Consider the following 16,747-nt stretch of genomic DNA (forward strand, 5'->3'; position numbering starts at 1 on the left):
TAATATGAAACTTCATTTTGTGTTATATTGTAACAGTATATAAAGGTATATAATGTTTTCACCAACGTGTCATATTTTAAGACTGATAGAAGCACACCTCACCAAGGGTAAACATTAATGACTTGTCTAGGGTTGGACTGATTGTTTAAAGCACTTCCCACAGAATGTACATTTAAACACTTTTTCTCCAAATGAATATTCTGGCGTTGAAATAAATAAACCGCATATTTACAACCTTTCCCCCACTGGCAACACTTGTATGTTTTTCCTCTGAATTAATTCCCTGGTCTCTTTTTAAATAAGCTCTTTTTCTTGAAAAATTAATAACACGGTTATTTACCGGTGGATAAATACGAATCCTAAAATATCAAACTAACCCTTTTGCGTAGAAGAAACTTCCTGGCAACGCCGTGCCCCGACAGCGGCGGCTTCCGCTCCCATCGTGCATTGCCCCGAATCATGGACCAAACTGGTAAGGAGGCAACAGCCCTGCATGCATTTCATTTGTTTTCCGAACTAGAAGAGTGCAATCGGAATTCCATATTCACGAGTTTCATATAGTAGCAGATTCACATAGCGTGTAGCTATCTTGCAATATAATTGCTTCCCGGAAATCCACACCGCTGGGAAGCTGTTTTATTGCGGCCTTGCTTATCCTAGCAAGGAGTAGCAGAAATATTTAACGCCCTTTCTTAGTTAACATTGCATTCAAGGAAAGTCTAGCTTTATTTCTACAAGTATGTTAACATTTGATATTGGTGCAGTATTGTGATGCCTAGTGGTGTATGATCTGCGCCATGGAAGTTAAAAGAGCAGACATTGCAGATTCGTTGTCTAGCTGAGTATGTGATGGCTAGCTTCTCAGCCACCTCCCGGCATTCTGATCCTGCGAATGCCACCTGTAGCTGTTGAGCTAGCATGGTGCTGGAGTTTTCCATTAGCGCGTAGCTTGCCGCCGGCTAGTTAGTTAGACTAGCTAACAGCACGATGTACCATGTCTCATAGTTTCTAATTCGAGCCACGCCAGCTGGCTTGCTACACCTCTTAGAATTAACGAAATGTCTTCTGCATGATCTGTCCTAGCTCGCTAACCGTGTGCGTTAATGACATGCCAGCTGAGTAACGGTAGCAAGTTATTTAGCTAGTTGTTTACTCTGGCTCGCTAATGTTAGCCAAATATACAACTTGCTAACGTTAGCTGTATTTCGATGTTTAATCTTAACCAAAATCCAGAATAGCGACGTAAATGTTTTATGTGTCATGTTTTCTGAGCTAAGCATTGCGAATGTTTAATTTTCGTTATTGCAAAGGGCATCTTATGAGACGTGTTTTGAAATACCGATTGTTAGGTGTTTAACTGAAAGCCTTTTTCTTTGTTTCGGCACAGAGACCTATACAGAAAAGTGATTTGCAAAATGATGACATAAAAATGCCATCTTTGGGCTGTCTGGTGGTGTTATAAACACTGATCCCCTTTGCTCGCAGACAATGATTTGCAGGGCACAGACGGCTCGGGGAGTCTGGGGGGTCCCGATGTCCGTAGAAGGATCCCCATCAAACTAATATCCAAACAGGCCATCCGGTGCAAACCCGTCTCCCGTCCGCAACGAACAATGAATAGAATTCCCTCTAAACCACAGACAGGGGATGAAGGTAGGCCTCACTCGTTAGTCACAATACTTAACTTACTAGCAATTCACATTTATTTGAATTAAGCCTGTTTCCATTGAGTGCAGTTTGCAGCTGTAATTGACAGAGCTGAGCTGTTTCAGTACATCTCCCAGTGCCCCCAGTACTGATCTCTGGTCAGGGGGTGGGGTGTAAAGAATAGCCAGCGATACGTTTTCTCTGGCAGAGAACTGATAAATGGTCAGTGTTGCTGAATGAAGGCAACCACAGTTCCCTTTAGCCAACATTGTGTACTGTTTCCAGAAGGCTTCAGTTACAAGCCAGAGGACAGGTTTGAGTGCAAGTCTGGAGACGCATTTGGAAGTCAACGGAGGTTTCCTCAGCAAATGTTCTGGGACTGCAAGGTAGAGCTAGTCTCCTCCTTTCTCTGCCTCCTTCACTGTCCCTCTGAAGCCATTGAACCTGTCAGTATTTTTGATCCTGTGAGTGTCTTTCATACAGAGGTTCAAGCCAGTCCTCTCTGTCCTCAGATGAACTTGATTGGGGAGAAGGACGACACGCCTGTGCACTTCTGTGACAAGTGTGGCCTGCCTATAAAGATATACGGGCGCATGGTAGGAAAACAGCCCTGCGTACAACCCTGTTTAATGTGTGCCTCCTTTCCTGTCCTGCTCTGTCAGACATGTTTGCTTGAGCTTGTGTGCTCATCTACTCAGCATTATCAAATGTGTGCTCTGTTAAGGGCCTTGCTGTATTTTGCACTTAACATTTGTCCTACGATGAGTGATAAAGCTTCTTTTTTTGAAGTGTTTATACATGCATATACACATCATCAATATTAATCTAAACCAACAATCCCTTTCTTTACCACACATATTAACCTTCATGCAGGTAGAGTATTCATGTTATAATTGTGTATAATGGTGCTTTGCATGAATCGTATGCATCAGATGTTACTTCCTCAGACCACAGGTCACTTCTGTATTATCAAAGTGGAAGCTAAAAGAGTGTTTACAGCTACCTATTCAGATAGCTGCTGACATGTGTGGGTGTATCAGCACCCATCCACACGCTCGCATGTAACCTAAGCACAGAACAGCCGGATGAGCTACACTCGGGATACCTGGCAACTCGGGTCACTCTACCTGTAATGTCGGAATGCTCTCATTAAAGGGGCAACAGCATGTGTGATAGAGCGGTTGGGATTATCAGTGTGTGCTCGTAGGGGAAATAATGATCAGACGCTGCAGACTGCAGTGCCGCTTTAAGTTTGTCTCCTCACAGCTGTTTTCTCCACAGATCCCCTGCAAACATGTGTTCTGCTACGAGTGTGCTGTGCTTCACGAGAAAAAGGGCGACAAGCTCTGTCCTGGGTATGTTCCTAATCATGCTTACTCCTGTACACCCCTCTCTACTCCTTTCTTTTTTACATCCCCTCGTTCCTTCTGTCCTTTCCCTCTGCTCTGCACATCTTCTCTATGCTCTGTATAGACCAGTTGTCTCCAAACTTGTCCCTGGAGATCTGTTTCCCAGCTTGTTTTCCATGTCACTCCAAGTCACAAGTTCCTGGATGACAGGAGTCACCTACAGTTAAACCTGTCGTTTGTTTAAGAGATGTGGGGTGACTGGTGTCTTCTCGGTGAAATGGAAAGCAAGCTCAGTGGCAGATCTTCTGCAGCAGGGTTCAGGCTTTATCTGCTGTAGACCTTGTCTCTACTTCTCTAACTTGTGTAACTGCCTCCCGCTGACTGCCTAGCCTGTTCACACGCTGTCAGCCATCTGCAAAGTTCAAAGTGATGGTGTTCTGGAATTAAGTTTCACGAGGAAGCACAATTGAAACTGTGTCTGTCTTGAAAACTGGTTTATAATGCAAACCCTTTACAATGCGACTTCACTTGATCAATGGTTTGATCACTTTTGATCTATGCACGATGATCAAAAAAAAAAAAAACACATCGCTGAACCTTATTTCATAGTTTATCGCTGGTTTCAAAATTTAGTACTATTAATGCAGAAATGTTAGAGCACAGTGCTTGTGTTGTCTACTTTCGTGAGGCTGTGTGCACATGTTGATCACTGTTGTCTGTAACATGATGGTGAATGTAGGCTGTTACTAAGTACGTAGTGTAGGAGCTGTCATTTTGAGTTCAGAGTGCGCTGTCACTGTGTGTGTGTGTGTGCTGTCACTGGCTCCATTTCCCTTTTACTAAATCTCAAGTACAGTGTGTCCCTGTACAGCTGCACAGACCCGGTCCAGCGCATCGAGCAGTGCCTGCGCGGCTCCCTCTTCATGTGCAGCATGGTGCCGGGCTGCAAGCGCACCTACCTGTCCCAGAGAGACCTGCAGGCCCACATCAACCACCGGCACATGCGGGGGGGCAAGCCGGCGGCCAGCCGCCCGGGCCTGAGCGGGGGCGACGGCCTGCACCTGCCCCCTGCCTCTGAGCTGCCCGACCGCTTCCTCCTGCCCCCGGACAAGCACCGGCTGCCCCCTCCTCACCTGCCCAAGCCGCACGTCCTGCTCCCGCCCCCGCTGCAGCACGGCAACCACGACCCCTACGGCCAGCCGCCGCCGCACGACGACCTGCGCCCCGCCCAGCCGCCGCCGCCCTCTGCCTCCTCCGACCTGGGGCCGTCCCGCTCCCTCGCCCAGGAGACCTTCCGCATCGCCACGGTGACCACGCGCAAGCACAGCAACCTCATCACCGTGCCCATCCATGATGACTCTGCTGGCTCCGCCTCCTCCCAGAGGGAGCCCCTCCCCCAGCCAGGCCCCGGCCCCACCCCACCCCACCATCACCCCGGGGACTACACAGGCCAGCCCGTCGTGTCACACCCCCACCACATGATGGCGCCGCAGCAGCACTATGGTCCGCCCCCGCCTCCCCCGCCCCCCATCAGCCACCCAATGCAGCACCCGCCCCAGGGCTCCGGGACCCCCCACATGGTGTACAACCAGGCCCCGCCCCCACCCCTATCCACTGCCCCGCCCCCCATCACCCCTCCCCCTGGACACCTGATTAACCAGATGCCCCCTTACATGAACCACCCCCCACCCGGCCCCCCTCCCCAGCATGGCGGACCCCCTGTCAGCGCGCCCCCACCGCACCACTACAACCCCAGCTCCATGTCGCAGTTCTCTGAGGACCAAGGGACGCTCAGCCCCCCCTTCACCCAGCCGGGGGGGCTGAGCCCCGGAATATGGCCCGCCCCCAGGGGGCCTCCTCCCCCTCGGATGCAGGGTCCTCCCCCCCAGGGCCAAATGCCTGGACCCCACCATCCTGACCAGTCCCGGTATAGACCCTACTACCAATAGGCTATCTCTATCAAACAGTGTCCAGCAAATGGGTCTTCATAATTGGTTTTTAAGAAATGTGCATAAAAATAAGGAGAACTTTAGTCATTACTGGCCCTTGCTTCATGTCTTCATCCCCCAATACAGGCTAGATTATGGTTTAACAATGCAATCTGGTACAAGCAGACATGTTTTGCACCAGCTGTGTTCGGTTATCATTTGTCCTGTGCTCAGGAACTGTTTCCACCTCAATAAATTAAAAAAAATATGTTCCAGTATCAATGTTCCATTTTTGCAACTCTGAAAAAGTGCTGCATTTCGTCTTCACAGAAAGCCAGCGAGAGCAAAACAAACTGTCAACTGCTGGTTCTTTGAACTGCTTTTCCCTGAAGTCAACACACGTTTCATACATTCTTTGCATTCTGCTATCCTGGATGAAAAGGTCAATGAACGCCTAGTTCAGGAACTAAGACCAGAGAGGCAGAGGCTAGGGTGAGGACTCTGTCTTTCTGTAGGGAAAGCATTTCCCGTACGTGTTCTGTAAAGGCCTACTGAACTTGCATTACCAGACAGAGGTGCCTTTTGAGTTGTATCACATGGACAGTCAGTACGAATTTCTGTTGTCACTCGTTTATAATCGTACGAATTTGTGAGCCTGCGTTCAGGTTGCCCTCTAAATCTCTGTAAACTCAGACTGTGATTGTTTGCTCATTGACCCCAGTGAAAACCTGTCTTTAGTTTTGAAAGGTGAAGTGCAGGTGGTCTATCAGATACCGTAACATGATGATGTGTTGTGTAAATGTGAGCACAGACACAGACTGTTTCCACCATAAAGATTATGGGTTGACTGAAAATGAATGTTTTGTTTAAAATAGTTTTATAGTTCATTAATAAAATGTACTATTTTTGTATTGTAGTTGCATGTATCAACTGAGCAATAAATCTAACAAGTCACACACACTAAAAGGCATACATACATCAGTTTTAACTTGTTACAGTATATCAAATATACAAAGTATACAAATGCTCAAACAATGTATTCAGACAACACAAGTGTTAATTTTCAGAGTACATTTTCTCATTGATTTGGCCTTATTTGTGCAGCTGTGATGGTGAAAGACGTTTCAGACAAGCTGGAAGTGTGCATTAATGTCCACTGATGGCATTTGCATGTTGTCCCTGAAAAGGATTTCCGCAGGCGCCACATAAAGTGGTCTCTGTCCCACTCATGGCCCACAGGACGTGGAAATGGACCATGCTGTCTATAGCTGGGTTTCTGACACCTGGGGCGGAACCAGAAACAGCCTCATTATGTTTCCCTCTAGATGCTTTCAAAGGCATGAATGTAATTCAAACCATTACCCAAAGGGAGTGAAGAGAAATAAGTTTGTTTTTACTTTGCATCTAAATAATATGCTTGGCTTTTATTAGTCCACATGGGCCACCTAATGGATTTGGGCCAATCAGAGTCTAATTAGGAAAGTACAATGTTGACAATCCTGACAGCAGTAGATGTGGCACATTGGTCAGAGGTCAAAAGTCAAACATACCCAAAGGAGAGGTAATAAGGGAAGATGTGTGACTCACCGCGCTCTCTCGGCTCCGTAAGCTGCAGCCGCCGTTGCGGTGGATGCCATGGTGACCGTGCGAGAGAGCCTGCAGATTTGGCCAGAAATCAGTGAGATTCTGCGTCTCCAAGGTTACTCACAGTGGCAGACTGTGTTAGGAGGTCTTCTGTGGTGTTGATTTGGTATTCACAAACTGACCTGGTTCAGCACTGAACTCTAATGAATGTGTAACTAAAAGCAATCTCATTACAACTGTACTATGTGTATAACAGAACAGTCCAACGTGAAGTCATGAATGTATAGCTGAATGTTCTGAAGACCAGTGGTGCAGTAACTAGAAGAGGAACATGGCGCTGTGAAAGAAAGGTGTCGGTAGGCCGAGTGGTACCTTTCCACATGTGGATGTGGCCTCTGGTAAGGTTGGATGTTTCTCCAAGATGTGAAGCACGGCATCGTGGAGAGTCAGGAAGAAAATGGACGTCTTGATCTCGCTGTCAAAGAATTTGCAGCTGTGCAGTTTCTTAAAAATATGCGCTGCAACAGTGACAGTTTGCGCCATTCAGCTAGCAGCCGTAACAGTGATACGTCATTACAGCACAGTACAGTGAGAGGGCTCCACAGGAAAAGCATATTCAAATGCAGGGCTTACCCAGCCTTTTGAGCTTTTCAGCTTCTACAGCAAACAAATTGGGTGAATCTATTTCCAGGCAGTGATAACTGGTGATCATTTGGATAAGTTGTGCAACTTTGCCTAGAGAATACACGAGATCTGAATGTCTGAACCCGTTCCCAGTCCACAAGAGCTGTCTATCAGCACCATCATAAATTAAAGCATACTTACAGTCACATGCCACGATGTAGACCTCCACATCCACTCGGATGAACTCTTTCAAAGCCTGTGGGGGAAAAAAAAAAACATTTTAAATACCAGTCAAAGGTTTAGATACACCTACTCATTGAAGGGTTTTTCTTTATGTTCACCATTTTCCACATTTTAGAATAATAGTTCATTAAAAGACATCAAAAATAAAATGATTATGCACAAATGGAATTATGCAGTGACCAAAAAGTGTTAAAAAGAATCAAAACTATCATATTTTAGATTCTTCAAAGTAGACAAGAAATATTTTTATTTTTTTTTTTTTGTAAAGAAATTCATACATTGACAAATAGAAATAGTTTAATTGATGCCTAAAAAACAAATTTCAAGCATTTTAGCACAACTCTTTAGATCAAAATATCTTTGAATACATGTTTCCCATTAGTCATTAATCAGGTGTGCCCAAACATTTGACTGGTACCGTATGTGGGGTGATATTTCCAGATAAAATATTGTTACAATGTTCCAGCAATGTTACGTTTGGAAGCTGAGGGAAGGAGAAGGGAACATTACCACTCTGAGGCCCTTCAGCGCCGAGATGTCGAGGAAGGAGACGGCGGAGAAGTCCAGGATGATGCTGTGCACGTCGATTTTGGGGACACGGATGTGGCCTGGAAGCTCGGCGTTCCAGTTGACCTGGACGGGAAGGTCCTGGAAGTTGGCGGGCTGGTCCAGGTCGTCGGTGTTGCCCTCGTCCTCCAGCTCCTCGATGGGTGTGGAGCCCGTATGCAGCAGGCCCTTCTGCAGAGGGGGAGATTATTGTTACTGGGGTAGATAGCAGCACTACGGATATTACATTACATTACATTATTGGCATTTAGCAGACACTCTTATCCAGAGCGGCTTACATAGGTTACAGCTTTTTACAATGTTATCCACTTATACAGCTGGATAATTTACAGAGCAATTGTGGGTTAAGTACCTTGCCCAAGGGTACAGCAGCATTGTCCCAGTGGGGAATCGAACCAGCAACCTCTCGGTCCTGTTCCTTAACCATTACGCTACACTGCCGCCACAAAAACTGTGTTCCTGGGTGGGCACGAACCACCAACCTTTCGGTTAAGTGCCGAATATTAGAGTTCACTTATAACCACCGCAATCTGTCTGTTGAAGTCAGGACTCTTGAGAGCTGGTTTTGGATGTTTCGAATTAGTCCAAAATATTTGTCTTCCTTTAATACGGGCAAGTGCAATAATATGGCTTATTCAGCCCTTCTGCACTTAATATATTTTCATGCATTTCTTATTTGATGCTGTGTGTTGCTTGATTGTTTTTATGTCTGGCTGCAGAACAGTTTTCTCCTTGTAAGATAATAAGCGGTGGTGGTGATGATGATGATGACGATGGTGATGGTGATGATGATGGTGGGTGTGTACTCAGGACTCACCTCTGTGATCTGCAGTTCCCCCTGCTGCAGGAGCTTCCTGATCTTCCGCAGGGCCTTGTTCCTCTTCCTCAGCACTTGCAGAGGGTTGAATCCCACCTGAAACACCACTGCACAATGTTAAATCCAACCTGAAACATTTGTGGAGAGTTGACTTCCATCTGAAACAACAGGTTTATAGCTTCTGCGTTTATGGTTAGATTGATTACAGGTACTGTTGTAATGTTCCACAACAGCATTACTTGAAATGTAAAATAAAAAGTCATTGTGACATAATACAAAGCACAATTAACTACAACTGCATAGTTTGTGCAATATACATACTGATTCAACCAGTTTTTCCCTGAAGAACTCGATGTTGGCAAAGAAGATTGGAGAGGGAATTCTGAAGATCTTCACACCCTCTGGCTCGTAAATCTAAGGGATGGAAAAGAGGAGCAGTTTTGTGAGAAAGCCAGACTGCACCAGACTAGCCAAGCAAATGGAAAAAAAAGGAGATATATGTGGGGATGGAACGCATCTTGAGATGAATTACATTAGAACTCATTGTGAATCTACTGTACAACACAATGTCTTTCCTGATCTGTGATCTATGGTACATATTCTGTTTTCACTGAAGGATCTGTAGGATAAACTTACACAGAGGTAGTCCTTCCGATCTCTGTAAATTTCCGTCCCCTTGATGTTGGCCAGGACAGAGCAGCGGGGACTGAAGACCAATCGGAGGACAGGTGATATCACCACATTTACTCTCATATCCAATCAAAACGTCAAACATTGACACATCCAGATCTCAGAAATGACCAGTCCATCAAATGAGTGTAGTATCCTGAAGGTGTTTTTTTTTCACTACAGTAAGGGAAGGTGTTAATGAAGCTCGGTGTGGTTTGAATGTTACTGCCATGTCCCACCCTTGTTGAACTTTTTGGGAGGGATTTGCCTGGCTACTCTGTCTTTCCAGTGACACTGAAGCATGGTTTGAGGGGCTCAAAATGCATTTACTGCCCATTTTCAAAGTCTCAAAGCAAAGCAAAAGTCAGTTACAGTTCCCCCTGCTGTGAGGGGTCTGGAGGACCATACTCACAACTGAGTCCTGAATACCACAGTGAGCAGCTCCACTGCCAAGCCCACAGCCAGTCCCAAGTCCAGCCCAAGCACAATGGAGGAGGCACAGGCCACCACCCACACAACCTGTGGGAAGAGGAGGGAGAGGAGCTGTGGGGTCAAAGGTCACAATCAGCTGGTTGTCCCAAAAACCAGACTCACTGGGTGTGGCCCAGGATCACGGCATAAGAGCCAGCGGCCATTCCATATGCAGACTTCTGCTGTGACCTTCCTCTCAGCTGCTATACAGGCCCTGGGTCAGTATGCAGATAGGAAACCTTCAAACAGCAGCAATTTGCTCTGGGGAGTGGTGTCAGATTAGGCTGTACTCTTCCCTTCTTACCAAATAAAATAATATACTACAGTGCAATGGGAGCACTGTGCTGTAGTAGGAGCAGCTTTTTTCTTAGTAGACATTAAACATCCCACCTTCCTGGTTCAATATAGCTGAATGAATAAATTAATAGCAACAACAAAGTGGATAATAACCTCTTGTAAAGCACATGTGCATTATGCCCTCTAGAGCCAGTTATTTCCAGAAATTCTAACAGTTGAATGGTCTTGTTTTACAAAATGAATATGAATGAAACAAACTTACACAGTCCGGCTTGTCCTTCCTCCAGAGGTCAGGGACTTCTCCAAACTGCTTCAGCATCCCCTTCAGATTGACAATCACCAGTGCCCCTAACACACACTGACAGTACACATAACACATGCCCAGAGCACGCTGATCAATCACTTTAACTTAACGCTGCTCTCAGTTCAGTGTCACACTTTGAGTGAGGTAAAATGCATGTAGAGTTTTTCCACACGTTTATTCAGATAGAGTCTGTCTCACCTTGGGTAGTGGCTCAAGCAAGAATCCGATTGCCATAGTAACAACCATTGCCACCATTGCTGAGAGCAAGCCAGCTATCTGTAATGTGGAAAAAGAATTTATGCTTCATATTCTCCTTCAATTTGAAAAAAGAAACATTTCACAATATGTGTCACGAGAAACTAGAGATTTGTCTCTTTTTGAAGGTGCGACGTGTACAGGAGGAACCAGACCACAAAGAAACAGACAATGTCTGAGGAAGACATCCCTACAGGTCTCCGTGTCAGCAGGTTGCTGGTTGTGTTTACGTTCATTTGTATTATTTTTTGTTTTGTAGTTTGTTGGTATTAAAATGTGAACGAGAAGGAGAGGGATCCTTTTTAAGCTGCAGAAGGTGACAAGACAGGAAAGGCATACCAGGTGAGGTACAAATTGTGAAGTGCACAAGCTGATAAGCACAACAGGCACCTTAGGTGATTACTTCAGGTGACAGGTGCAGTGAAGCGGCTGGGGTACACCAAGTAACATACACAACATCATGTATGTGGGGCTGAGTAAGATATACTCAGGGTGACGTACACTTGGTGGGGTGCAGAAACAGTGTCTGAGGTATACCTAACTGTCCTTGTGGGGCGTTTACCTGGGTTTTACCACCTGTGCTCTCCTGCACAGCAGTCCTGGAGAGGGCAGTGCTCGCCGCAAATGACCTGAAGGTCGCCCCGAAGATGTTGCTGGCCCCGAAAGCAATTAACTCCTGAAAGCCATCAAAAATCAAAAGAATCTGATTTTCTGAAGTGATGTAAGATGGTGGCAAGAGAACGCCTCAAAGAACGTGGTCCTCTTGTTAAATGTTTTCACTTGTGCTCCATCGTAAAACAAAGAGCAAAAACCCCTACTGAGCTGAAGACACAGTGCGTAAATGTGGTCACAGACCTCTTCCCTACTGTCTATGTATGCAATATTAACTTGTCTGTTAAGAGGCTGATATGTAGATAGGTTAGATTGGCTGATGATCTCACTATAGACTATATGAGCATGACCGTTTATTTACTGCATTACTGTATTATTTTTGGTGCCCCTCCCCCAACTCTCCAGTGCAGAGACTCACCTGGTTTCCTTCGATAACATAGTCGTGCTTGATGGCGTACACCTTGGCCACAGAGAAAGCCACGGCGAAGCCCACGATGGCCATGGGGAAGGCTTCCATTGCAGTCAGCTGGATGACCTCCAGGTCCGGCACCATCGGGGCCTCATAACTGCGGGGGGTTGGGAATTCAGCAGACCTGTCACATGTGCTCATCACAGCCAATCAGAACACCTCCTGTTTGTGTCCAACGCACATAGGTTGATACAGCTGCTTACCCAGTCCCCATTGCGCCCACGACATCTACGTCGTAATTTTCCTTGAAGTTGAATCCGTAGGAAACGCCACAAGCAACAATAGTCTAAAATAGTATCCAAATATTGGGTTCCATGTCCTTTAGTTGGCATGTGAAAGCACAATTCAAAACATTTCTGCAAAGGGGGCCGTCGACAGGGGTAGACAAAACTCATAAGGACTAACCTGCGTAGTCAGTAACAGATACAATAGCTGACCTACTCTAAAAATTATGAAGAGTAATGATGAAATACATTTGATCGAAAGCTAAAGCTACTCAGCAAATAACAGCACCCTGTATGGGGCTGATGGCAAAGTGTAGCTGTAATTGGGGACTCACCATGATGATCTCTATGGGGATGGGTACAGGAAGCTTGGCCTTGTACCTTTCGTTGAATTCCTTCACAAAGTACACCACCACCATGATAATGACGGATATTACCAGGTCAATGATGTTGCTTTCTCTGATATGAACAAATATCTTCTCTATGGCCTATAAAAGAGTATCAGTACATGAAGATTATCCGCATGCAAGCAATTTAACACAAGACAAGTTTTATGCAGTACAAGTTTTAAATTTTACAGTATGTCAAAAGATCAGCTAGGAGTACTCCGGGCATGTGAGCTGGTTTCAATATTGGAACCATCATGTTACTTTCAGATCTGATTCCACTCACTACTCACAAAGGTAATGGATAGAGGTCCGCTGTGGCCTGGTATAACCAGCCCCAACACAAACTTCAGCTGCGATACCAGGATGTGGACTGCCGCTGCTGTGGTGAACCCAGACACCAGGGTGTCGGACAGATACATGACAATGAACCCCACCTGCAGCAGCCCCATGGCCAGCTGAGAAACAAACAGCCACAGGTATAGATAGGACACCAGATGTTGCACTAAAACTATGACATAGATTGACCTCATTTAGAATTCTGTGTTCAGTTTTGGTCACTACATAAGAACGAATATATAGACGCCCTAGAAAAGGTACATCGAAGGTCAACAAGTCTGGTCCCAGGTCTTAAACAAAAGAGAGACATAAATCACTTGATCTGTTCAGGATCTGAAATGAGGTTTTTAAAATTTAAAAAAGTTATTACTAAGGAAGCTATTTTAAGATAAGTTCTGCTGTTCTACACAACAAAACCAGAGGGCACAAGTGGAATTGAGCCAAAGGTAAATGACAGTTTTAACTGTTTTCATTTATGATAAAACGTAATAAAATGTACTGTCATTATTTTAGGTGCAGGCAAAATGACAAGGCACGATGAGCTGTATCCTATTGGTCAGTAGTACAATATTCAGCTGTTTTGAACACTGTTAATGTTCAAAACAGCTGAGAGAAAGAATTTTATTCATTCTGAATTTAAATGGGAGAATTCAAAGAAAAAATTTCCATGTTGCGCGCTGCAAGGTTAGACTGTCCCCCGAGCCAATGACAGGTAAACAGGTAACTGGTGTCCCGCCAGCTGTGATTTACCTGGAACACTCCCATGAGGAAGGTGATAGAGGCAGCCACTGTGACCCTCTGCTGATCCTGGGTCAGTCCCTCAAACCCTGTGATATTGGCCGGCGGACCATCATCTGGCACCAGCTGTGTCACTACTGCACCCAGCATCAGGCTAAGAACCGGGAATGCACCTAGAGGGGAGAAATTGTATGGGTAACAGCGCACGCACGCACACACACACACACACACACACACACACACACACAGCCTCCACAACAGCACACACATCCTGTCATCAGGGCCAGGAATACACCCACAACACACCTGCAAAGCAGAGACAGCCTGGCCACACAAAACACGCTAACTACAAATTCACACATACACTCCCTCTCATACTTTCGCCACATACAGAAGTGCTCTCCTCCACAACAAATATGGTCCATCATCACACGCATGCATACACTCACACAGAGGAAATCACGTTCAGGATGACAACAATGCCCTGGCAAGCCTTCTGTGCAGCTTGTATTCGTGTACACACTCACGATTCACTGTAAATGCCACACTCACCCACTGAGATGTGCCTGGAGGTTCCCAGGAAGAAGTAGACGATGACAGGAAAGAAGGCCGTATACAGCCCATAGCCTGGGGGCAGGGAGGCCAGCAGGGAGAACGCCAGACCTGAAGAGTCAAACAGAGAGAAATGATGCTCTGGAATTTCAAGCTGCATTTCACCCAAGGTTAGGGACACTAGGCCTCTAGGTGCATCTGTAATTTGAGTCATTGAGCCCTACAGGCACAGAAATGAACAGAAACAAACACCAAGGACGGAAAAAAAACAGCAACAGCTACTACAATCTCTGGTCCCAGTGCCTTTGAGTGCTTTTTCTTTAAAAGGTTTCTTCCATGTTTCATATTACGACAACATCTAATTCTCAGCAAGTTGGCTGTGATGTTTGTTTTTCCTCCTCATGCTAGCCGTCTTTGGTAGTGAAACTCAATGCATCAATGGACCAATGCCCTAATATGCTAACATTGTAATCAGGCTCGGCTTATATTGGCTCATATTTCATAGTAACTTTCAAAATAAGTTAATGACATACTTAGGAGTACAGTTTATGGTTACCAATATTCCCATGTCTGGTTACACATTCCACAAAAAATTTTTGTCAGTAAAATTGAAATATAGTACTTTTCTCTAAGGGGCGTGGCCTCAGGGTTTCTGGTTACCTTGCAGCACAGCCACCAATCCAGTGCTGACTCCAGACACGATGTCACTCAGCAGCCACTCCTTGATGCGATACATTCTCACCCAGCCAATGACAGGCAGCAGAGAGAGAGCAGCACTCTTTGCCCTCTTTGGGTTACAGCTAGCAACACAAAGACCCAGAACACTTTAACTGCACACTCCCCCTGGTCTACTCCACCCATTTCATATGAAGGATTCAGTATAACCTCTAGCACTAAACGGAATGAGAAAATAAGGACAACATCGTTACAGCGTGTTTGCGGTCTTCATTTGATGCTTATTTCAATTGGAATCTACAACCTTTTGTATCTGGTCCCTTGTGATTAATTGCTGTGTCGTTTTTTAAATTACAATAAAAGGCAATAAAGCAAGATTTCGGATCTTCCATCATATAACTTTCACAAGTTGAGAACAAAGTCACTGCACAATTCTTTGCCAGCCAGAATGAAGACATATTAACAGTATGTCAGTTTTCAAGCTGAGGTTTAAACACTTAGAAGAATGTTTCCTAAAATTGTTCTGTCTCTTTTCCATGATGTCCATGCTTGACATGACAGAGTGCTTGAGTAAGTTAAGGTAGGCTGATGCCAGGAATGTATTGCAGAGATGGGACAAAGCTGTCAGAGCCTCAGGTGAATTTTCAGCATTAGAGTGACAGGACGGAGCTCTTACGTGAAATATGCCTTCACGTGGTCCAGCGGGGTCTTCTGCTGCCGGTAGATTTTCTCATGCTGGAAGGCGAACAGGTCCTCGGAGTACAGCGGTCTAGTGACCGCAAACTGCCTGACAGATTGCGTCATGGCGAGCAGGTCCGCCAGGGCTCGTGCTTACGATGGGATGGATCTCCGCACCTCAGCAGAGCAGGAGAGAGTGAGGAGGCCGTGACACCGCACATGCGTTTATAACCCCCTGAGGTGTTACACAAACTTAGATTCACCGGTCAATCAGTCACAGGGCACTTCACAGAAACTTGTAATAAATGTTCCAGTACATTCCCACAGTGTTAAATAATAAGCCTGGGATTTCCTGTGGGGACTGTCACTGGTCCATCTGTCATTAGGTTTTTACCTCAGAAAGCCAGCTTTAAACAGGAAAAATAGATAGTCCAGCACATGGTATCTGGCGCAAATCCAGGCACATGGCTCATTTATGCCAGTACACTGTCACTGTGTATTTTACGCACACTCTGCTGGGCTTAGAGCTTTGTGAGCTTTCAGCTGGGTTAGATTGGGACTTGTTGGTTTTGAATATGCACACAAAATAACTGCTGAAATTAAGGCTGATCATATTTATTGAGCTCTAAGTAGGGCTAATGCCAAGTGACCAAGAGCGGCCAGATGGCTCTTGGAGAAATAAATTGCAAAAGATGCTAAAAGTAACCCTAAGTGTAATGTAATAACTCCAATAACGCAATAATGTAATCTAAAAGTGCTTGTTTTCAATTACAGCAGAAAAAGTAATTGGGAAAAAAGGCTAGATGCATCCAAAATAAAGAAGTAGTTTTCCTTTATAACAATGGAGATATTGTAAATACACTCAATAGATATTTTGTTGAGATCTTACCAATATGCTTGTAGATACAGCTGATACTCACTGATAATACTCAAACAAGGGACAGTGTTGTAGTGGAAAAATAACAACAACTACAGACAACCAAGTCAGCAGGCCCTGATGACACATAGCCAAGACTACTTAAGATGATATAAGTATTATTTATAAACCATTAAGACATTATGCATAATGCAATTTCTGGGAAATAATGGAGATGCTCTTGATGACTAGAAACAAAGTGGTATAATAGCAACATACAGTTAAAGAAAGAGGATACAGACCAATAGTTTAACTTTCTTCTCAATCGATTTTGGAATCTATGATCAAGGACAGAGGTAGAATGAACCCTGGACAAACGTTCATAGGGAATAGTTTTTTTATGTCCTCTGTGTTTACTCAAATTGTGCTTATATTATTTATTTAGGTTTTTAAAAAGCTTCTG

General features: G+C 45.0%; 2 protein-coding genes across 3 annotated transcripts; one reads left to right on the plus strand and one right to left on the minus strand.

Annotated features, from left to right (window-relative positions):
• The first annotated feature begins 436 nt into the window (after nucleotides 1–436).
• On the plus strand, nucleotides 437–5,192 carry LOC118771964 (E3 ubiquitin-protein ligase Hakai-like). Of its 2 annotated transcripts, none has more exons than XM_036520163.1 (6): nucleotides 437–472; nucleotides 1,486–1,653; nucleotides 1,933–2,033; nucleotides 2,160–2,243; nucleotides 2,929–3,002; nucleotides 3,853–5,192. In XM_036520163.1, the coding sequence occupies exons 1-6, from the start codon at nucleotides 460–462 to the stop codon at nucleotides 4,943–4,945; spliced, it is 1,533 nt and encodes a 510-aa protein (XP_036376056.1). In that variant the 5' UTR covers nucleotides 437–459; the 3' UTR covers nucleotides 4,946–5,192. The 2 variants fall into 2 exon arrangements, with proteins under 2 accessions (XP_036376056.1, XP_036376057.1); XM_036520164.1 differs by having other exon boundaries at nucleotides 3,868–5,192.
• Nucleotides 5,193–5,378: 186 nt separating this feature from the next.
• On the minus strand, nucleotides 5,379–15,554 carry LOC118771688 (chloride anion exchanger-like). The gene is made up of 20 exons (XM_036519696.1): nucleotides 15,427–15,554; nucleotides 14,736–14,875; nucleotides 14,076–14,186; nucleotides 13,536–13,696; nucleotides 12,740–12,904; nucleotides 12,396–12,548; nucleotides 12,040–12,122; nucleotides 11,786–11,933; nucleotides 11,318–11,431; nucleotides 10,699–10,776; nucleotides 10,459–10,554; nucleotides 9,841–9,947; nucleotides 9,396–9,465; nucleotides 9,081–9,173; nucleotides 8,760–8,855; nucleotides 7,886–8,113; nucleotides 7,334–7,388; nucleotides 6,881–7,026; nucleotides 6,512–6,580; nucleotides 5,379–5,390 (listed from the first exon to the last, which is right to left on the minus strand). The coding sequence occupies exons 1-20, from the start codon at nucleotides 15,552–15,554 to the stop codon at nucleotides 5,379–5,381; spliced, it is 2,253 nt and encodes a 750-aa protein (XP_036375589.1).
• Between the last annotated feature and the right edge of the window lie 1,193 nt (nucleotides 15,555–16,747).

Source organism: Megalops cyprinoides, chromosome 25 (genome assembly GCF_013368585.1).
Source record: "Megalops cyprinoides isolate fMegCyp1 chromosome 25, fMegCyp1.pri, whole genome shotgun sequence".
Taxonomy (NCBI): Eukaryota; Metazoa; Chordata; class Actinopteri; order Elopiformes; family Megalopidae; genus Megalops; species Megalops cyprinoides.

Coding starts and splice junctions, on each gene's coding strand:
- LOC118771964 (XM_036520163.1), top strand. Junction 2,034..2,159: donor AAATGTTCTGGGACTGCAAG/GTAGAGCTAGTC, acceptor CTCTGTCCTCAG/ATGAACTTGATTGGGGAGAA. Junction 2,244..2,928: donor TAAAGATATACGGGCGCATG/GTAGGAAAACAG, acceptor TTTTCTCCACAG/ATCCCCTGCAAACATGTGTT.
- LOC118771688 (XM_036519696.1), bottom strand. CDS start 15,554: ATGACGCAATCTGTCAGGCAGTTTGCGGTCACTAGACCGCTGTACTCC. Junction 12,549..12,739: donor GACCTCTATCCATTACCTTT/GTGAGTAGTGAG, acceptor ACTCTTTTATAG/GCCATAGAGAAGATATTTGT. Junction 9,948..10,458: donor GGAAGGACAAGCCGGACTGT/GTAAGTTTGTTT, acceptor CTCTTCCCACAG/GTTGTGTGGGTGGTGGCCTG.